Genomic DNA, 22,938 nt, shown 5'->3' on the forward strand with positions numbered 1-22,938 from the left:
GGTGCCTCCTGACAAGGAGAGTCGATTAATGGACTCAGCGGGCAGTAGAGTATGTGGTACGGCCTCCACGTCCATGAAGGCCACCAGTGCCTCGGCGTTGTTGGGGCGGTACGATAGAGCATTGTGGGACTCCCTGCAGCAGTTTGCGGAACATCTTCCCAGGGAACGCAGAGAGGACTTCCAGGAGATCATCACGGAGGGGATGATGGTCTCTAACCAGATAATCAGCTCCGCTGCGGATTCCTCGCTGTTAACAGCCCACGGGTACTGCCACGGTATTAACCTGCGCCGAGACGCCTGGCTGCGTCTAACGTCGGTGAAGCCCGAAGCTCAACAGAGGGTCGCCAATCTGCCCTTTTCTGGAGCGACCCTGTTCGGCAGACATGCGGATGAGGAGATGGCCCGCATGAAGGCGGAGGCTGAGACCCTGACGGCTGTCGGGTTAGAGAAGCGGAAGGAGCAAAGGAAAACCTACCGCCCGTTCCAAAGGCGGTACAGGGCAGAGGACAGGCTGGACAGCAGCAACAGCAGCAGCAGCAATACCAGGGGCAGAGGTGGACAGCAGTCCTCCGCAGTGAATAAGGGCCCGGCCGGGTCTAAGCCCTGAGGTGCTACTTCCCCCTCGTCCGTTACCCGCTCCGGTGGGGGGAAGCATCCAACATTACTTGGCAGAGTGGAGAAAAATTACTCCGGACAAGTGGGTGCTGAATATTGTTTGCAATGGATACAGTCTTTGTTTCATCAGCCCGCCTCCAGCGATTACACCGGTTTGCTCGCAGTTCCAACTACGCGAGCTCCAGGTGGAGGCCGATACCCTGTTAAGGAAAAGGGCGATAGAAGACGTCCCTATGAAAGGGCCTTTACTCACGCTTCTTTCTGGTGCGCTAGAAATACAAGAACGAGTTCACGCCCATTCTGGATTTGCGACAAGCAAACAAGTGGATTCTCAGGGAAAAGTTTTGCATGCTGTCTTTGCACCAGATTTACCCGCAGTTGCAAAGGGGAGACTGGCTTTGTGCGATAGATCTGCAAGTTGCATACTTCCATGTGCCCATTGCACAGAAACACCGAAAGTTCCTGCGCTTCCTCGTCGGCACCAATCACTATCAGTACACCGTACTACCGTTTGGACTGAAGTCTGCACCCAGGACTTTTTCAAAGTGCATGGCTGTGGTGGCAGTGCACCTGCGAAAGAACAAGGTGTTTGTCTACCCGTACCTGGACGACTGGTTGATCAAGGCCTCCACCTTCCAGGAAGCACAACTGCACTTCAACAGGATGGCCGTCCTGCTGAATCAACTGGGGTTGCACATAAATATGTCCAAGTCTGTTCCGATCCCAGTCCAGTGCCTGCAGTACTTGGGAGCCTCCATCAATACGCTGTCAGCAAGCGTGTCTCCTTCGGAGGAGAGACGCTTATTGCTCCTTCAGAAGGCTCAGGCTCTCATAGCTGCTCCATCTACAACAGTGAGGACGGTGTCTTCTCTACTGGGTTCGATGGCCTCTTGCATCTTCCTCACTCCACATGCGCGCCTACACATGTGGCCGCTGCAGGAATGCTTGGAGGATCAATGGAACCAGAGGAAAGGGTTCTGGGACGACAGGATCCAGTTGTCTCTTCATGCCCAACAGTCCCTGAGATGGTGGTGCTCGGCAGAGAATCTACTCAAGGGGGTTCCTTTCCACAAGGATATCCCGACTCAGACTATCGTGACGGATGCGTCTCTCCGGTCCTGGGGAGCGCATTAAGACGTCTACAAATCCAGGGAACGTGGTCTCCAGCAGAGTCCACGTATCACATCAATTTCCTGGATCTCAGAGCGGTTCACTTGGCACTGAAGGCCTTTCATACGTCCTTCCAGACCAACTCCTTGCTTGTACAGACGGATAATACGACCACAATGTATTACCTCAACAAGCAGGGGGGCTCAAGATCGCGCACACTGTCACAGGAATCGTAGGCGATCTGGCACTGGCTGCTAGCCAGAGGACTGACGATAACGGCGACTCATCTGCCAGGTGTGCAGAATGTTCAGGAGGACGCCCTCACAGACTGCTTCAGGAAAACCACGAGTGGGTCATAAACGACGAGGTGCTCGGCGACGTCTTCGCCATGTGGGGCACTCCAGACGTGGATCTGTTTGCCACCGCCGAAAACAGAAAATGCAGCGACTTCGCCTTGAGGTATTATCATCTGGGGAACGTGTTATGGATCAGCTGGTCGAACAGCTTTCTGTACGCTTTTCCACCCATTCCCCTGATTCCGGCGGGGCTCATCAAGTGGGCCCAGTCCTGGGCGCGGATGATCCTCATTGCTCCGGAATGGCCCAGGCAGTGGTGGTTCACGGACCTGCTTCACTGGTTGATCCTACCTCATCGGCGGCTGCCGTGTCGGCCGGACCTTCTCACGAAGTTCGGGGGGCAGATGGTGCACCCCAACCTCGTCGTTGAGTTTGGCGGCATGGCTCCTGAGATAGTGCAATATGGCCATTTGAATCTTCCTGAGGATTGCATGGACATACTGAAGGAGGCTAAGAGGCTGTCTACTAGGACCTCTTATGCTTACAAATGGAAGAGATTCTGCATCTGGTGCATGTCTAAGAACTATGCTATTACGACCTGCAAGGCGGATGTCATCCTTCCATACCTTCTGCATCTAGCACAGTCTGGACTTAATTTGATTTCATTAAGGTTCATCTGGCTGCATTGACTGCTTACAGAAAAGGCCCTTCGCAGACATCCTTCTTCTAGATTCCTGTGATTAAGGATTTTTTGGAAGGGTTGAAGAAGGTGTTCCCTCCTGTTCGGCTGCCTTCACCTGCATGGGAATTGAATGTGGTGCTGTCCAGGCTGATGAAGGAACCTTTTGAGCCTATTCACAAGGCTTCACTGAAGCACCTGTCTTGGAAGGCGGCGTTCCTCGTGGCCATTACATCGGCCCGCAGGGTGAGTGAGATTCAGGCATTGTGTTGCCAAGAACCTTATACTGTGTTTCATGCTGCTAAGGTTGTTGTGCGTACTCACCCTAAGTTCCTTCCCAAGGTGATTTCTGATTTTCATGTTAATCAGACTATAACTTTACCGACTTTTTTCCAGAATCCTTCCACTCCAGCGGAAAGGTCTCTTCATTCCCTGGATGTCAGAAGGGTTTTGAAATTCTATCTGGATAAAACCAAAGACATTCGCAGAACCGACCAATTGTTTGTCAACTATGGGTCGGTTAGGACTTGTCTGGCTACTTGGAAACAGTCCATCTCTAGGTGAATTGTGTCTTGTATCCAGCTCTGTTATCAGAAAGCGAATAAGACCTTAGGGGGTAAGCCTAAGGCTGATTCCACCAGGGGCAAAGCGGCTACAACAGCTTTGCTTCGTAATGTTTCCATTGCAGAGATCTGCAAGGCTGCCACTTGGAAGTCGGTCCATACCTTTGCTAAGCATTACTGTCTGGACTCGGATGCCAGAGCAGATGCTCAGGTTGGGCAGGCTTTGTTGAGAAATCTGTTTGCACAGTAGTGGTGTTGCCTTATTTTTCTCCACCGCCGGGTTATGTTTGGATGGGCTTGCCATTCTATTCACTAGATTATGACTAAACACAGAGATCCCCTACTACAGAAGGAGTAGTTTCTTACCTGTAACTCCAGTTCTGTAGTAGGGGTATCTCTGTTATAGTCATAAGCGCCCGCCCTCCTCCCCGGTGGAGATAAGGATAATATGATGAATACTACAGGTCTAGCTGTATACACCTCCAAAAAGAACTGAAAGTGGAGGGAGTTGCTGTGCATTCTGGGATACCAGGAGAGTTCTTGAAAGTTTCCTTAAAGGCACGGTATCCCTTTTTAAGCCACATAATGGCAGCCTATGGGGGCTTGTCTGTCCCGTCCTTCCTCTATATCATTCCAAGGATTTGGTGGTGGGGGGGGGGGGGGGGGGGGCAGTGTTTTCCATGGTGTAACATGGCAGACCGGTTTAAATGTGATATTGGTGGAATATCCTTTGCATTGCTAGTTGAAGTACTGGACAGTGTAGCCTTGCATGTATAGGCTGCATTATCTGTCTTTAATTCTCTCTTAAGTGTCTATGCAGTACTGCAAAGAAGACAATTTAAGAGATTATTTTTGATTGCTCCGGGGTCCCAGCACATGAGCGGGACTATTCACTAGATTATGACTATAACCGAGATACCCCTACTACAGAACTGGAGTTACAGGTAAGAAACTACTCCTTCCCTGGTCAGAAATTACCGTCCTTGGAAAATCCGACCCTAGAAAAATTCCTTACAGAGCTCTTACTACCACTTTTGTAGTCCTGCTTTTCAGAGATACAGCTTCAGGGTACCTGGTGGCGTGATCCACCACAATCAAGATATACTTCCTTCCTGACTGTGAGAGGGGGTCAAATGGACCAACTATGTCTATTCTATTCCCCCCCTCTCAATTGAGGAACCTACACCTGGTAGAGGCACTAACCGTGCCTTAGTCTTCCCTACTGTCTTACCACTCATGTGGCAGGACGGATAATACTACAGGACCTGTGTCTCTGCGCATTCCTGCCCAGTAAAACAGAGGGTCAAACCTATCCTGGGATTTTCTAATCCCCAGGTGCCCTGCTAAGGGCACTTTAAGGGCCAGTAGAAAAATAATTCCTGTGCACTAGTAAAAGCATTAGGCTTTTGCTAGTTCCTGGCTCAGGATTTACCGGTTCACTATATAGTAGACCATCCTCTCAGCCAACATAGTGTTTCACGACTTCTCCTTTGCTGACCTGTTACTGGGCTTCCTTCCGAAGTCTCACAAGCATAGGGCACTCCTTCTGTGCCTTGCAGTAATCTTCCCGGATAGGCTCCACAGCAGCTACTAAAACCTCTCACTCAGGAAGTGACCCAGACTCCAGCAACTGGTTCACTTCAGGAGCATCATGCTGGAACTGACAATCCTTAGCCTCTCTTACCAACTCGTTCAAATCACACAGTACACCATAAATTCAAGTCTCAAACAGAACCCCACCCACTCTCTTCCAGACACAGAATTGCTGCAGGTATTGAGCTAGCTTCAACCTAAACAACCTGAGAGCTTCCTTCATTCGCTCATAGACCATCTGGTCTTCCAAAGGCATCCTTCCAATGATGGCTGTCCCTTCCAATGGCATGCGCCCCATTAAGGTAGCTGCCTTAGACACCTCATGTAAGGCCTGAGCCTTACAAGCGACCTCAAAGCTCACAAATCTTTCCAAAATATTCTGACCTTCCACATAACACATGCACAAGATCTTTTAGAACCTTGGCCACAACTTGGCCCAAACTGGATGTAGAGTCACATATCCCAGATGGAGTTGTCATTGCTGCCATCCTAAATTTCTCTCTCAAGGGCTATCTTTTACCTTTCTAGCTCTTTTTCCTTTTCCTTCTGTTTCCCCTCCCACCCTGTTTGTTACTCCTCTCTCTCTCTCACAATTTCTCTTTCCTCGCCCATTCCTCTTCCTTCGCCCAATCCTCCTGTCTCTCTCTCCTCCTATTTCCAGTGAGCTAGTCTAAGCTTCTTCCTCTCTAACTCTATGGCTTTCTCATCTTCTTCAGCTTTAGCTTTCTGAAGTGCCGCCTGTAAGCTCGGGGTATCTGCTAGTCAACCCACCAAAGGGATTTACTTCTTGTATTGGGGACAGTGTTACCCTAAAAATTAGAGGTTGTGTACACGGAAATAATCTAGACACTAAAGGTGGTGAGTGTCTTGGTGAAACTCTGGAAAATGTATTTGGGGACTTAGGAGTTGGCCTAACAGCTAGGGCGCTCGACCTCGGACCTGGGGATCTGGGTTCGAGTCTCGGTAACGACGCCAAAACCTCCTGTGATTCTGGCCAAATCACTTAATCTCCCCATGCCTAAAACGAATGTGTCCTCATGTGACGTAACTGGTGCTATGTAAAGCGCTCTGATACGCGATTCGTTTCGGGTCTAGTTAGCGCTATATAAAACTCTGCAAAAAAAACAGCTCTGCATGTGCCTGGGACAGGTGTGTGCGAAGGCGATCCTAGAGCCTGAATTCACAGTGCTCTCTTCCTGGGTTCCTACATTGGTTCCCTCCCAGAGTCAACTATATCTTCATCCTTTTCACCCAGTATTTCAAACCGGTCCCTAATGAAATTAGCAATGACCTTTCTTGCTCCTGGGAATCTTCCATCCCTACCAAAGTCCTTCATCTAATGTATGGTCCTGGTGCTGAGGTCAGTTGCCAATCCTGTGTTCTCCATTGCTTAGGCATGTCACCCTTGTGCATAGAAGAAAAAGAAACAGAACTCAGTGCTGTACTAGTGCAGATTGGAAATTGCCAATGCCTCCTCTGTATCCTGGCTCCTAAATTCAAGGTACCCCATTACTTGCCACCAATTGTCAGAACCCCTTTCAGAGGGCCATGGGGCACGCAGGGGCTTCTGGGCCCAACCGTGGTGGTTGATGCCTTGTAGACCTGATGTCCTGGGACTTGACCTTCTATACATCCTGAGCAACTGGGCCAAGTACCTCTCCTGCACTTGACTCTCAGTGGAAGCTGTAGACAAGCAGTCAAAGGCTCCCTCGAGGGTGAAGTGTAAATGCAAGTTAGTGAGTACGACTCAACTCAAAGTGCAATCAGTTATGTCAATAAATCAATCTCCAGTCAAATACTTGCTTTTATATAAAAAAGTATTTGATTTCTAACTCTACACAGTCTAAAAAAATAACACTCGTAAGCAACAACATAGTTCCCTTGAAGCCAGGGCTCTAGTGTTTATCTGGCAAATCCCTGTCCCACTTTCTTCCCTTCATTGTGGTTGAGGTTATTTTCCATTCACTAGTGGCCTCATCCAGGGAATGCTCACTAGTAGGCCTTACTCAAGAGTCCCCTTTGACTCTTACGAAATAGTCAAAGGTATCTGTGGTGCAACAGCCCCTTTAGCGATGGCTTACACTTGGCAATACTCTGTACTGGCAGTCCTTCCGGGCATGCCGTGTTGCCGTGGTACCTGCTGCCAAGTCGTAGACTTCTGTGCATTGACCGATCCCATGGTGACTCCTTTGGCATATGGGGTCGCCATTAAGACTCACACAAGTCTTGGGGCTATGTTGGCACAGTCAGTTCTACGGTGGCCACCTCTGGGATACGGGGTCACCGCCACAAGGCGGTATGGGCTTGGTGCTCCGCGAAAGGCACTTGATGCACAGCTTAGTCCATGGCAACCCTCACCTGGCATACGGAGTTGCCGAATCCCTCCTACACGTGGGCAGCGATCAGTGCACAGCCATCTCCACACACCTTGAACCGGAAACCCTCTTGCGACGGGATACACACTGGACCACACTCCCTTCAACGCTCTCCTCTTCCTCACAGGGCACACTGGTCTTGGCAGGCAGGCAGGCAGGTGCTGGTGCTCCAGCCTCCAGGGCAGGTGGTTTTGTTTCCCTGGGGTATTTTCCCTCATCCAGCAGGGAGACTATTATGCTCCACGTTGGAGAATGGAGGCTAATGTTTTTTTTCTCTGCACTGAATAAATGCATGTTATAAAGGTAAGAAACTAGCCTAATTATACTCCATTTGAAAAATCATTCATATTCCACTGTGCCCATTGTAAACTGTCTTACGTACAACCCAGTTATTCTCCAAATCCAGTGACCTGTATTTTTATGAACTGACATTTCCACATGAGGCAGCTTCAGTAAATTTACATTACATTTTTTACTTACTTGAACATTTTTATTTAAGGCTAAACAAACTGCCTGATACCCACTTTGAATGCTCCTTGTACCTCCGGGTTGATTGTATTTGATGTGGGAATGTTGCACTGATGCTGCCTGTCAGTTGAGCCACTCAAAAGCAGGGCATTAGAGGAGCATCTTTGAGTGGGTCCAAACGGATGCACAGTTTGGAGTCCAACAAACAGTGATTATCGTTGAGGCAAGTCCAAGTGCAAGCCATGTTACTTTCTGTTTCCTCTCAGGCTGCTGGTGATGTTTCTCTCCCCTCTTACACGAGGTGAGCATGATATCCACCATTATATCAGCCAGTAGTCTCTGCCTTTGGCTCGTTCTCTTTTATGGTGTTTTTTGTATACTTTCCAGTCAAGGTGATGTAGCCCTCCCCATCCAGCTTTTACCCCATGCTACAGTTAAGTCACTGCCCATATCGCACATCCTTCCTATTTGGAAGGATGCTTCTAGGTTACTCTGTCTTTCGGCATTGTGACTCCCTTTTACCTCCTTTGTGGGTTCTCCTCACAATCAACAACCTGTACAGGTGGCGTGGTGCTAGGGGATTGAAGGGGCTACCTTGTCTTTTCGCCGAGCCTTGAAATATCTAATCTCTAAAAGGTGAACATTTTTATCCTTGTTTGATGTATGTTTAACAAGTCCTGTTTGAGCTGTTCTCAATAGCTCTCTTGGCGCTTTGGTGGTTTCTCTGGGTGAAGTAATCCATTATCTGAAAGAAACAGGTTAGTGTTAGATTCCTTACCTTAGAATATCCCCAGGCATCAGACTGGATCTGGAAAGTTTTGCGTAGCAGTACCCCTGCGCGTCGGTAGGCGTCGTCTGCGGCTCTGCGTCCGTCATCGGCGTCGTGATCGCCGAGATGACGACGTCGAGCATTTAGACGCCGCCCTCACGCGCTGACCTCAGTTCTTCTTTTTTCCGCGCCAGCAAGCGCAGATCCGGGAAGAGCAGTACTCCTAGTCATTTTTTGACTAACTTTTTGATCTATTTTGGATCACTTCTCGAGTCGATCTTCGACTCGCGGTGCCGGTAGGGATGCCTGGGTTTAAACCATGCGAGGATTGTCACCGCTTGATGTCGGTGACCGACCCCCACCGTCGGTGCCTTTACTGTCTCAGGCACGACCACGATGACAAGTCGTGCCCCGACTGCCGGGCCTTGGCCTCAAAGGCTAGGCGGGAGCGGTCCCGTAAGCGACTCGCGCTCCGGCAGTCGGCACCGCGCTGCTCGATGTCCAGGAGGAGGTCGAGGGACCGATCACGGGACCGCAGTCATCGCCGCTCGACGAGCCACCACCACTTGTTGGGCTCCAAGTCCTCAGGTAAGTCGAGGCACTCGAAAAAGAAGTCGAAGAAGCGTCATCGCTCTTCCGACTCCCCCTGACGCTCGCGCGACGCGGCCGGGGGTTCAGGCGACACTGCCCATGCAGCTCTGCCGGAGCGGCAAGCTCCGCGTCCAGCTCCATACCCGCCGGTCCCTGGGCTGCACGCCACGCCGGAGGAGATCAGTGCTTTCCTCAAGGCCATGAGGTCGCATTTCCCTCCGTCGGAACCTACCGAGGCGCCTTCGGGCCCCGCGGGTTCGTCTGGGAGCCCTAGCGGGCCGGCGGCACCGGCCCCGACGCCATCGGGTGCTTCGGCCCCGGTGCCATCGATGACTCCGGTCCCGACGCCGCAGGGCTCCGTAGGATCCAGGCCTGGATCCGGGATGTCGCCAGTCGACGTTACGACCCTTCCCCTGGCGCTGTCCCTAAGGGTGTCGCCCCCGATGCCGTCCCCGGACGACGTCGTCCCCGGTTCCAGCCCGAGTCTGGCGTCAGACTGGCACCGCCCGGCGCCTTCTTCAACACAGATCGGAGAGCCATTCACTGACGACCCTGCTCCATCATTTTACCCTGACTATCAGGAGATGGATGACTAGGAGAACTGGGAGGGGTCTGAGGACCCTCTGGCACTGCAGTGCCAGTTGAGCCAGGACTGGGCAGACAAGCTGGGGGAGGCCAGTGGTCTGGACACTTCGCCCGACACTGGATTTGTCTCCCCTCCTACTGTGGCAACGGAGGAGGGGGCTGCTTACCGCGTGGTGTTGACTAGGGCAGCCAAGGCCTTGGCTCTTGAGCTCCCTGTCGCGGCCGTGAGGACTAACCTCCTCACTGAGGTGCTCAAACCGCAGGCAAGCTCCTCGGAGACTCTCCTGCCGTTTAACGAAGCCCTGTTGGGCACTTGGTCCAAGCCCTCTACTGGCCTCCCTGTAGATCGGAATGAGGCCCGATGCCACCGCCCAGCTCCGGGCGACCCCAGCTTCCTGTCCGTTCACCCCACCCCCGAGAGCCTGGTAATCCAGACCGCATTCCCGACTGCTCCTCCGGATCGGGAATCCAAAAGGTACGATCAATTTGGGAAAAAACTGTTCTCCTCCCTGGTCTGGGGTTGCAGTCTGTCAACACCGCCTGCCTTTTGGGCCGTTACACCCACTCTCTGTGGGATACGGTTGCGGAAGTGCTGTCGCAGTGCCCGGTGGAGGTCCAGGCAAAGCTTACCCAAGCCCTAACGGAGGGACAGGAAGCAGCACGCTATTCGATACGCTGTGGACTTGATACCATGGACTCGCTGGGTAGGGCGATTGCAGCGACAGTGGCGGTTCACCGCCACACCTGGCTGAGGTCCGCCAACTTTTCGGGGATGTCCAAGCCACCCTTATGGACATGCCTTTTGATGGCCGTCGCCTCTTTGGCGACCATGCGGACAGTGCGCTGGAACGTTTCAAGGACTCAAGGGCTATGGCCAAGTCCTTGGGCCTCGGCCAACGCCAGCAAACTTCCACTTTTCGCCCCTTTCGTGGCCAAGGAAAGGGCGCCCCCACAAGTCCAGCTAGCCACAGGCCGCAGAACCAACCTCAACGCAGTCGCGGACGTGGTAACCGCCGTGGCGGTGCCGGGGGACAACGGCAAGGTCAGTCCACATCCGCCCCCGCAGCCTCAAAGTCCCCCTAGTTCGAGCTTTCAGGCCCATTCAACGCCAGTGGGGGGCAGGGTTCGCCATCACCTCCTCCACTGGCGTACCATCACATCGGACAGGTGGCTGCTGCAAATCGTCCGAAGGGGCTACTCCCTCCCCTTCGAGGCAACCCCTCCAGCCATGCCACTGCAGTACCACCGCATGTCAGGGGATCACTTGCAACTTCTGCCGGAGGAAGTTATGGCCCTCTTGGCCAAGGGGGCTGTTGAGCGCTTTCCTGGGCCAGAAGTAGGACTTGGGTGCTACTCCCACTACTTTCTGGTAACCAAGAAGGGCAAAGGAGGCCTACGCCCTATCTTGGACCTCCGGAGCGTCAACAGCTTCCTCAGGAAGGAGAAGTTTAAGATGCTGACTTTAGCTCTGGTCCTAGCTAACCTGGACCCTGGAGACTGGATGGTAGTGATGGACTTGCAGGAAGCATATTTCCATATCCCCGTCCTGCCGGCCCACCGTCGTTACCTGCGGTTCACGGTAGGCCACGAGCACTTTCAGTTTACCGTGCTCCCCTTTGGTCTGACCAGCGCCCCTCGGGTGTTCACGAAAGTGATGGCGGTGGTCGCAGCTCATCTGTGCAGATCAGGGGTCTCAGTCTTCCCCTATTTCGACGACTGGTTGTTGAAGGCGGGCTCATCCCAGACAGTCGTCAGCCACCTCCAGACTACGGCCGACCTCCTGCACTTGCTGGGGTTCTCCATCAATGTGCCGAAGTCACACCTGTGCCCCTCTCAGAAGCTCCTCTTCATCGGAGCGGTTCTGGACTCGGCGCAGTTTCGGGTTTATCCTCCCGAACAGCGGGTTCGGGATATTCAGGCTCTGATTCCGATCTGTCAGCCTTTGTCCCGATTCTCAGTCAGGTTGACGCTGCGGTTTCTGGGGCTGATGGCCTCCTGCATCCTTCTGGTGCATCACGCCAGGTGGCGGATGCGGGCTCTGCAGTGGGACCTGAAGTTTCAGTAGGCCCAGCATCAGGGCAACCTGTCCGACCACGTCCGGATCTCGGAGGGCACTGCGAGACAGTTGCAGTGGTGGCTCACGGACCGCGATTGGGTCAGCGGCAGATCCCTCGCCCTACCCCAACCGGAGCACATAGTTGTGACGGATGCGTCCCTCCGGGGCTGGGGGGGGCCACATGGGAGAGGCGGAGATCAGAGGCCTCTGGTCTCCGGTGGAGTCCCGGCTCCACATCAGCCTTCTGGAGCTGCGGGCGACCCAGCTTGCACTGAAAGCATTCCTTCCCTCTGTCCGGGGAAGTGTAGTGCAGGTGTTCACGGACAACACCACCGCCATGTGGTACTGCAACAAACAGGGCGGGGTGGGGTCGTGGACCCTTTGTCAGGAGGCTCTGTGCCTCTGGCAATGGCTAGAACACCAGGGCGTCACCCTGGTGGTTCAACACCTGGCATTTTTCTGTTAGCAGAACATCTACCAGGAGTTCACAATCAAGTTGCAGATCTGTTAAATGGTAAGAGACAATGGATACACGAATGGGAACTTCATCATCAAGTTCTTCAGCCGTTTTTTCAAAAGTGGGGTCAACCAGAGATAGATCTGTTTGCTACACACCACAACTCCAAAAGCCCAAGCTTCGCCGCCAGATACTCACACCCATTATCCAAAGGCAATGCGTTATGGATGAACTGGTCAAACAAATTTGCGTACGCTTTTTCACCTCTCCCACTAATTCCATTAGTGGTACGCAAGCTACAGCAACATTCTCTCACATTGATTCTCATACCACCAACGTGAGCAAGACAACCCTGGTACACCACGCTACTAGAGCTCTCAGTAGTACCACATCACAAATTAAAACTCTCCCCTCATCTACTGACACAGAACCATGGAGAGATTATGCATCCAGACCCAATGCAGCTCAATCTAGCGATTTGGCTCCTGAGGTCTTAGAATTTGGATATCTAAATTTACCACCTGATTGCATGAATGTCATAAAAGAAGCAAGACAACCTACCACTAGAGCATGTTATGTAGCAAAGTGGAAAAGGTTTGTTGTATATTGCACAAATAACATCAACCCATTAGATGTTTCCATACAAAACATCATATGCTACCTGTTACATCTGCAAAGATCTATCTTAGCATACTCCTCAATCAGGTTACATCTTGCTGCTATAGCAGCATATCTTCAAAATAGACAACATTTGTCATTGTTTAGAGTACATACAATCAAAGCGTTTATGGAAGGACTCAAAAGAATAATTCCTCCCAGAATACCACCCTCTCCAGTATGGAATTTAAATATTGTTCTCACCAGACTTATGGGTCCTCCTTTTGAACCATTACATAAGTATGAATTACAGTTTCTTACATGGAAAGTTTTAGTAGCTGTTACCTCACTCAGAAGAGTAAGTGAGATCCAGGCATTAACAATTCAAAAACCATTTACACAACTTCATCACAATAAAGTGGTTCTTAAGACAAATCCAAAGTTTCTGCCAAAGGTCATTTCACCGTTCCATCTCAACCAATCTATTGATTTGCCAGTATTTTTTCCCCAACCGCAAACAGTTGCGGAAAGAGCTCTACATACATTAGATGTAAAAAGAGCGCTTCTCTACTACATTGATAGGACAAAACCATTTTGTAAAACAAAACAACTGTGTGTCCTTTTCTCCTCCACATAAGGGCAATCCTATTTCAAAATCCGGCATTGCAAGATAGATTGTTGAGTGCATTCAAATTTGTTACCAAAAAAAAGCAATACGCACTCTCTCCATTCCCCCTAGGGCCGTAAGTTAGGGGCATCTATGCATTCCTAGGAAATATACCATTAGATGACATCTGTAAAGCAGCTACATGGTCTACTCCACACACATTTACAGAACACTACTGTGTAGATGTGCAGGCAAAACAACAAGCAAGTGTGGGCCAGGCTGTACTCAAAACATTATTTCAAACTACTGCAACAGATGCGGGTGGTCGCCGCTAAGGGAGAAACAGCTGTGCAATCTATGCAATAGTGTGTGGTCTGCAACCCATATGCCTCGAACGGAAAATGCTACTTCCCAGAATGCATCGGTTCTTGGCATGTAGGGCTGCAGAACCACACACGCCCACCCGGCTACCTGTATCTGTTCCAGTATTATCTTATTTAGATGCACAACACATGGTCATCTTTATCTGTAATCCTACAACTCCATCATTTGCCCAATGGCGAAAACAATCTGAAGATGGAGTCGATGCCCATGCGCACTACGATCTAAGGCAGGAGTCATTCAACAGACAAAAGACAACAACAAAGTGTAATCATCCTGGCCCACCACCAGATGGTGATCTAATGCAATAGTGTGTGGTTCTGCAGCCCTACATGCCAAGAACAGATGCATACTGGTAAGTAGCATTTTCCTTTATAGGGAGGGGCATGCATGTCTAAACGCTGGTTGGCTATTTTTTGATAAAATCAAGGGAAGGTTTGAAAAAGATCACAGAAATTAACTATAGATCAAACTTTTATAACCTGAAGCAAGCAATCTGCATATAAAAAGAAAATAAACTTTGAATTCTGAATGTGGATGTACTTGGAGGATTTGTTCTCACTAATAAGAAACAGAATTTGGTATTAGACTGTAGCATATGCTCATCAGGTGCTGGAATAAATACTCATTCAAGTTGGCTGTACTACGCATCTTCAATCCACAACGTAGCAAGGACATAAAGCACTGTTCATTAATTGCAGCCAAACAGTTAAAAACATATTCACCCCCTCTCCCCAGTGTAGAGAAGGTTCTGCAGCTGATGGCCCGTGATCCTGAGGTGGGCTGCTTGTGAAATTCTGTGCGCTCATTTTTGTACATTAAATGGAATTGCCCAATATCCACTCTTCTCCAAAGTTTTGGAATAGTCCATTATCATCTTTCACCATCAATGTACCAAACATAGCACAGTTAAATCAGAAGTCCGGATACACAGTTTGCCAAGGCAAAGTACAAGAATAACTGGTCAATCCAATGAAGAGCTTTCCTAACAAGTTTCCTCAGAACATACTTGGAGTAAAATATATGAGTAAGCTGTCCACTGGGTAGGAATAGCGAACTAATTGTCAGGCACAACACAGTGTTAAGTATTGTTGGCCCACACACATATTTAGTAGAGGAAATCACACCTCTAGTCCACAAATTGCTGTATCTTCACTTCTAACATAGAAGAATTATTTTTACTATTTCCAAGGTATGTGCTACCACAACACACTCCCTCTAGTCCACAGGTTTTTGTAATGTAAAACTGATATTGTAGGGTTAACTTTATCATTTCCATGGTACGAGCAAACACAGCTCAAGCAATCAATAACGCATGTGTGGAAATACTCTCCCAAATAGCCAAGTAAAGTCACGGGGCACTCCCTTACATAAGTCAATGACGTATTCGGCATCAGCATGTGCAGAGTCAGCACAGAAGGAAATCCGACTCGTTCAGGTTCAAATGTTTGGCTGTCCCTGTCATTAGAGTGTCCGCAAGGTCGACAAACCGCACTAAATACAGGATTAAAGGTGTTCCATCAGAGTGAAAGAGTATTTTCTCCTTCTTCATGACAGAGTAAATGTTGTACTCCGATCTGTATTCATTTCAATTGTGCTCAGGAATCATTACAAGTGCCCATACACATTGAAGTGTAGATCTTCGTATTTTTATTCATTTCAATCTTCTAGCTTTGAATAAACTGAGTAACTGTCACTAGCTCCTTTTATATCTAAAATATTTTGGTGAATATTCAGCTCACTCAGTTAAAACAAAAACATCTTAAGGATGATGAACATTTTAACAAGATGTCTTCCGTCGATTATTGTCCAGTGTAATGGAGGATATGACTTTGGAGCAGCAGTCTAACATCTTGTATTACAGCGCAATAACCCTAGTCATCCCAACCAACTTGTAACTTGTACCACAGGATATCCAATATGCCTCTATGTTGCTGTTTTTGTAATAAAATTACAGATGACAATGTCATATCATTCTGATTAACGTTGTACCCAGAAAACTGACCCCGTTTTATTGCTATCACAGAAAGCTCCTTTAGGGCAAAGCCAGCTTTTAGGCATACAGCTGTCCTCAGCTTGCAAAGCAACATTTCTGTACAAGATACCTGATGCAAATGGCCCTTTTAATTGTTTTTTGCTTATCACATCTGCCAAGAGTTCAACATAAAGATAAAAAGATAGGTGAAATGTATCACAGCTGACTTATACCATGAAATATAAGAAATGGCAGAGGAGTTTGGGCTTTAATAAGTACTGCTGCATAATTCTCCTTATATATAAAATATAATTGTTTTTCAAATCTTGCTGTTAGGAGCAAGACCAGTAAATAACGAGAGTAGAGCCGAGGGGTGAGAGGTTGGGGGTAATATGTGCTGACAAATATTATGTGGTACTGTGTTTTGGTTTTCCTTCATACTAGCTTGTTTGCTAGCATAATGATGACATAGAAACTCTGTTAGTAACTGATGTATGGTACACGCTGAGCTGTGCTGATGTTTGCTTTTGTGAAAGTTCAACACAATAGTAAAAAAGCTAGTTTCAAATTCCATTTGAAAGCAATGGCATTCATCCCTTCAGGTAGGTTTTTTCTTACTGGTGTCAATGAAAACCATTGGAGCTTTAATGTGATGATCAAATTGACTACTTGTCATAATTCAGGCATCTTCTTTACAAATCAGGCCAGACCTAATCTGCAGTAAACCTTCCCAATGAGTCTCCTTGCAAATATTCTCATATCTAACTTTAGCCGGTCTGCAGGATGTATGCTTGAAGGGCTATTTTTCTGCTAGAAATTGATAAATCTCAATCCCCCCACTCGAGTTAAAAACATCCTCACCTCAATGGATTTTTTTAAACATCTTTTTATTAGAAATGTTAAAGTTTCAACTATAGTGTAGTAACGTTCGTAACGATCATCATTGCATGTATAATATTTGTTTAATGAACTGCTTCTGACACTGCCCTTCTTCCTCCCATGGGCCACCGTTCCTCCAAGTTATACTGCCTCCTCACCCCTGTCCTCCACTGGTTTGGGCGTATCTTCATTAGTTGGTATTTATAGTTTGTGATTAAATTTCAGCAGCCCCTATAGGTGTTTCAGTTCTTCCTGATATTTTCCTATTTCTTCAGGCAACCCCAGCCCTGATAGAACATTGCGTCTCTTTTTCAGGTCCTCAGAAGTATTATTTCTGGGCGGATGTAATGGATTGTTAGTACCAACAGTCTAAATTTACTCTGAGATGTACATATATGCACCTCAAAAGAACTATACATTAGATTATGCTCCTATACAATGCAAACATTTTTCTGACTGTAAAATGTACTGCACAGAGGATTCTGCTTAACACAAATTGTCCAATCCCTTGCACACAACCTGTTATGCTCATATAAAGTGTGAGCACTGTTGCTTTTTCTTTTGACAGTGCATGCTTATAATGTGTTTCTCTCTGCCACTACATTTCAGTAGTTTATTAGTAACCCCTGCATTAAGAAAGCTTAACTGTTACTCTGTGTCCATCTTGTTTTCTTTTCTGTAAGCAATATTTCTATCTCCTTAATTGTACTTGACAGCTTAATGGGTTTTTCAAATTCTTCCTCTTCACTTACGAGATATGCACCTTTGCTGTCTATAGCAAAAGAATCCAGAAAATATGTATCCGCTTCAGATGAAAAACTGGCATTTGTCTGGCATCCATGTTTTCTAGCTCCCAGCTCCATCTCAATGACAGATCTCCACTCTTGTCTCCATCTCTGATCAATCTTAACTGACATTGTCTTCATCTCCCAGCTCGTTGCGTCATACCAGTATATGAGCACTAGGAGTGTTTTTTTTGTATCAAATGAAATGAAACATAATCCTCAACCTTATCCTTAAGGGCACATTCTAACATAAGTCCGCTAATGTGTCAAAAAAGGTATATTTTGTAGAGCCCAAAATTGACCCCAAGGAAGTCTTTCAGCTCTGTTGACAGCCCCAGTTCTGCTAGATGTGAAATATAAAGTTATTTAACAAAAACATTTTATAGTAAAACAGAGATGGAAAATTTGACATTATAAGTATACAAATATGCTCACGGTAAAACGCAATACATTCCAGCAATTCCTATATTTTAAAGGTGAGCATTTAAGAGAGTGTAATGCTATTGTTCTGTTTACTATGATAGGCACTTCACATATAGCTGTTTCAGAGTAACCTAGAGGTCTCCAGGCACTGTTATGTAAAAAAAAAAAGGCCACATAAATACATTTTGGTGTCACCCATTACATGTACGTCATTATTGTCCTTAGAGGTAGCTATTTGAAGGTTGTTCCTTGTCCATACCTACTTAGAAGGCTGACGCCACTGTAGTCTGGTTCATCTCTGGAGTCAAAATTATTTTTGCCTACAGGGTGTTTCAGAGTTTTGCATTCAAGTTTGCCTGTAACCGCCCTTCTTTCCTTAACCCTCTCAATTTCTTTTTTTAAGGAAATTATAGTATTTCAACTCTGTGGAGTCTCTTGGCTATGACCTGAGTGTAGCAACAGAGTACAGGATGAATAAGCAGCACACATCATTTGGCATATGATGAGTTTGAATTATTACTTACATTATCTTGTGCTGCAGGAGGTTCATAAACCTGTTTCTTAAAGACTGCCCATTCCCCCAGATGATATGAATTTACTTTTAGCTGAAAATTATGTAATCTGTTGCAGGAGTTCTGCAGAAAGGCTATGTGATCTTGACTGCATCTCTCTCTTTATATTTTTACGGCCCACGTATACAAGACTATCTAGGGAAATCTTTCAAAACTGAACAGTCTTATGGGTAGAAACATGAACTGCAAAAGGATCCATCACCTCCGTAAATATCATTGTTTTCTTTGTATTCCATATATCCTCTTTGAGTATACTATATTTACAGTACTTCCCCTTAGGATTTAACCCTGGATGTTCCTTGCCACTCCACTGGTTTGACAGTCTAGATGAAAAGTCCACAAGCACTGAAGCTGGCATCCAATATGATGATTAAGCCAGTGTTGGTGATGCAGGAGAAGCTGTGCCCACTTTAATGTTAATGAAGCATAATTGTGTTATTGCTTATAGAGTACATTCAAAAGTCTAGGATGTGTCAGTTTAGTCGATGTGGCTATTTAAAGGAGTAATAGTCAACCGGATAAGTCATCTTTCTATCTAAAATCTCTTTCTATTTAGGTGAGTAACTACATGCTCTAGAAGATACACATTTTGGGTGGAGGGTGAACCTAAATGAATCACCTACAGACGAACAATGGTCATTCTGCTGCTCCCAGCTTAGATACTTATCCCCAAACTAATAAGTTGAGACTTATTCACTTTAAATGTATACACAGGTTGTATCGCACTCCCCTGCAACTACACAAAATAGGATACGCCCAGACGCGAACTGCTGGAAACGTAATAAAGGGGGTGCAACTTTCCTGCATGTCACGTGGTCCTGCCCATCCATAGCTAAATTCTGGGAGGGGGTATATGCAATTATTCACACAGACACAGGTGCACACCCAGGGCCGGACTGGGAACCACAACCGGCCCAGGCAAAGTGCTCGGCCGCCACCCTCCTCCCCACTTGGGGGGTGTTAGAGGTGCCGCCGAGCTCTTTGCGGGGCCAGTTTTCGGCCGATTTTTTTACAGGGTCGATTTTGCAGCTATGCTGCAAAAACGGCCCTGTAACAAAATTGGCCCCCACCCGTGCGGCGCACCGGGGGATTGCCCGGTGCCCGCGATGGCCAGTCTGGCCCTGTGCACACCGCTGGTGGTCCTGATGGGTTACATAGAGGAGATCCCACCTGAGAAACGCTGGCATGTGGCCATGATGCTGCTACTTGCTAAACAAAGACTGGCCATACACTGGGGCACCCCAAGACTCCAAAATAAACACCTGGGTGCAGGACGTCGCTTACTGTGAGGAGCAGCTGGCTCTGTTCTGGGACCTCATGCCCATGGCATCCAGCCCAAAAGATATCTGGGAGCCATTCGTGACCTGGCTCAGGGAGAAGGACATGGAAACATCAGACACTTCTGCGTTGGCCACAGACACATAATCGATAACACAATCCCACTCATCGACCTGTTACACACCTCCATCTGCACGCAATCCCGCAGGTGCTGTACATATAAATTTGTCACACTCTTGTGCCAAAAGATCTCGATGTATGCTTGACATTGATAAATAAAATGCCCAACAAGGATTATAAGGTCTAAGGGATAATCTCAAAGTACTGTAATTATGTACATGTTTCAGATGAACCTAACGCATATGACACTGGAAGTGCAATTACTTTAAGTGATGTAACTTAACCTTGTTTTGCACTGGCCTACTTCTGTTTTATATAGAGTTGTAAACCTGTAGTGAAACTGTATAGTTTGATGCTGTCTAAATATCTGTAACATTAATACGTCTGAATAAAACAATAAAATATCCACAAAAAAGACATACATTTTGTGAAGTGTGAAAATTAAATAGGATTGCTTGCCCTTGTATAACCTGTTGTTTCTTTCAACAATTACAGAAGCATGTGAGAGAATAGCAGTTTATCAAGGACCACAGAAAGCAGATGACTATTCACATTTCACAATTGAAGATTCAGTACAATCATTTAAGACAATTCAGCAAATAAAAAGCATTGTAGAAGAGCTTGCTGAGCCTCATGAAAATTTTAAAAAGAAGAGGACAACAAGTGCAAAATATGGCAGCGAGTGAGTTGGATTTTTTACATTTATTATCTGAGACTTGTCATTATGTTTTGAGTTTGTCTCCATTCCTATCAACCAGTTCAGCCCCTACGGTTATCCCAAATTGCTTTCAAAATTGTACCACTTTGGACACCTTTATTTATTTCAGGTTTAACATTGGAAGGCCCATTGTATTCCTTGACATATCTCCCATACTTAAAAGAATATATTTGAGTTGATGCTTTTGGATAAAACTTACACTCATTTAACAGTTCACTTTGAGCACTGTAAGAAATTCTGTTTGTTTTGGTGGTACATGTGAATATTTCATTAAGAGGTACTTAATGTGTCATTTTTCGCCAGATATGTACTTCCATGTCCTCTTGAGTGTGACCTATCTCTAAATTGTAGTGTACAAAATTGTGTATGTTTCTTTATTGGTGAATTCAATTACAAACATTTTTCATAATACGTTTTCACAAGGGGTCTGAATTATTTTCTCTTTGACATTCATGCACTTAATTGATGAACTTTTGATGTTCCTGCTGTTAGTAGATGAGACTTGTGAACCTATTGAGTTTTCCTAGCCTAGACAACCATATAGTTTTCATTCCAATGTAATGAGCAGCCGCTCTTCTTTCTTTTTTAAATACATTTTCCTGCATTTCAGGTGGGAACTGAAAACAAGTAGTCAATGAAACAGAAATAGTGTTAATTATCTAATCTAGTGACTTAATCCATCAATGTATAACTGTAAAATGTGTGTATGGGTGTATGTATATGTGTGTCAAAGAGAAAAAAATAATAGCATAGTCAGAATAAAATATTGATTCCATCGGATTGCCCTGTGGCCACAGATTTGGAATATGCTTGCATGTACCACAGCTCATAACAACTTATCCGGAGAAGAAACTAAAAGTGTGATTTGCAGAACAATTTTCCTATCCTAATTGTACATATATACAAAAGAATACATCTTTACATCACAGATTGTTGATTTTTAAAACGGAAATATTGCAAAACCATCTAGTGCTGTAAATTCCTACTTACAAGACGACCTATTGTGACCCATGCTCTGTCTTCATTTTAAGCAATGTATTCCTTTTGAATCCCTTGACCTATATGAACTAAAAGTGGAACCAACTAATCAAACCAAAAAGGATTTCTTCATAATTTGAGGCACATTAGTTACAGTTTAAATGTTTACAACTCAAAAAAAGTGGTTATTGCTCCTTCACAATATTCTACTCCAAGCTTAACAGGAAGAGACATTAAGGTTACAATCCCAGACTAAAACCTGACACCTAGATAAAGTGCATGTTATGGTAAGGAAAGTAATCATATCCTCCCAGTACACTCATCATGGCATCGCAGGTGATGTCACAGTACCTTGTGCCAGGAAGATTAACCTTCAAACAAAACCCCCACCTTCCTTTGCAATAAACGTAAGTAAGGAAGGCCTATAGAGCACTAAGTCAGGGAGCTGTATATTATTAAGTAGGACATTGACTTTTATGTATGTCTCAACAGCAACACTTTTTCAAATTGTCGTTTTGCTGTGGAACGTCTAGTACCCCCATTGGCTAACACAGGGTTACCGGATGACGCCTCAGCCCAGCAAACTTCTAAATAGGACTTTCTAGCTGGGTACTGTAAGGTATCAAATTAATTGTCACCTTAAACCCGACTTGATGCCCAGGTCAAATTTAATGTCACTATTCAGGAAAATCCAACTTTTAAAAAGTTGCCACTCTGTGGCCCAGTTGCCTTTAGCCTCACACGGGCACTGGCCAGCAGACAGCATTATGCCCGCCTGGGGAGTGGTTTAATGACTCTCAGGCTTAGGAACAATAGCAGCTGGTATACAGGGTGAGGTGTTACCTCCCCTTCGCAGGAAGCCACTCAGGATGTTAGTCCAAAAGGCAAGCTTCTAAGGCAAAATTGCCTTTGGTGGGCAAATGTCATTCAGACTCCTGAGGGGCTGCCTTGTTAAGGTACCAAAGGGGATGATGGATGGAGCGTTTGAGCAAATCAAACACTCGGCCCCAGTCAACTGATCTGTGTTAAATCCATCATTCTTTAGCTCACTCCACCACCCCAGTTCAGACATGGCCATATGCAAATCAGTCTGACCCTGTGCCTCATGGGAACAGTCCAGCCCAAACTGCCAATCCATGTCTTCCCTGGACCGGAAACAAGCATCCTGGGACCAGTTTCTGGCTAATCAGCCGTCATCAGCCAGGCTAGCTTGAATCCAGTGGCAAAGTGAGCAAGGGACCCACGTCTGGGCATACCCTGCCAACTTGGGGCGAACAAAGCGATACCAATGGGGATGATGAACGGAGCGTTTGAGCAAATCAAACACTCACCCCCAGTCAACTGATCTGGGCTAAAGCCATCATCATTCCCCTTTGGTATCGCTTTGTTAAGGTAGGCAGTCTGGAGACGGAGACCGAGAGGGGTGACCAGTGCCAAACCGGTTTTCCCATGGCCCTGTAGCCCGCGG

General features: G+C 46.9%; 1 protein-coding gene across 2 annotated transcripts in view; it reads left to right on the forward strand.

Moving 5' to 3' along the window:
* The window catches only part of RASA2 (RAS p21 protein activator 2), a 555,017-nt gene that overhangs the window by 527,776 nt on the left and 4,303 nt on the right, over positions 1–22,938 (forward strand). For both annotated transcript variants that reach the window (XM_078666395.1, XM_078666396.1), the window contains one exon: positions 20,270–20,456. In XM_078666395.1, coding sequence (XP_078522521.1) covers positions 20,270–20,456 — 187 coding nt within the window. The remainder of the gene's footprint in view (positions 1–20,269; positions 20,457–22,938) is intronic.

Source organism: Lissotriton helveticus, chromosome 11, assembly GCF_964261635.1.
Source record: "Lissotriton helveticus chromosome 11, aLisHel1.1, whole genome shotgun sequence".
NCBI classification, from domain to species: Eukaryota; Metazoa; Chordata; class Amphibia; order Caudata; family Salamandridae; genus Lissotriton; species Lissotriton helveticus.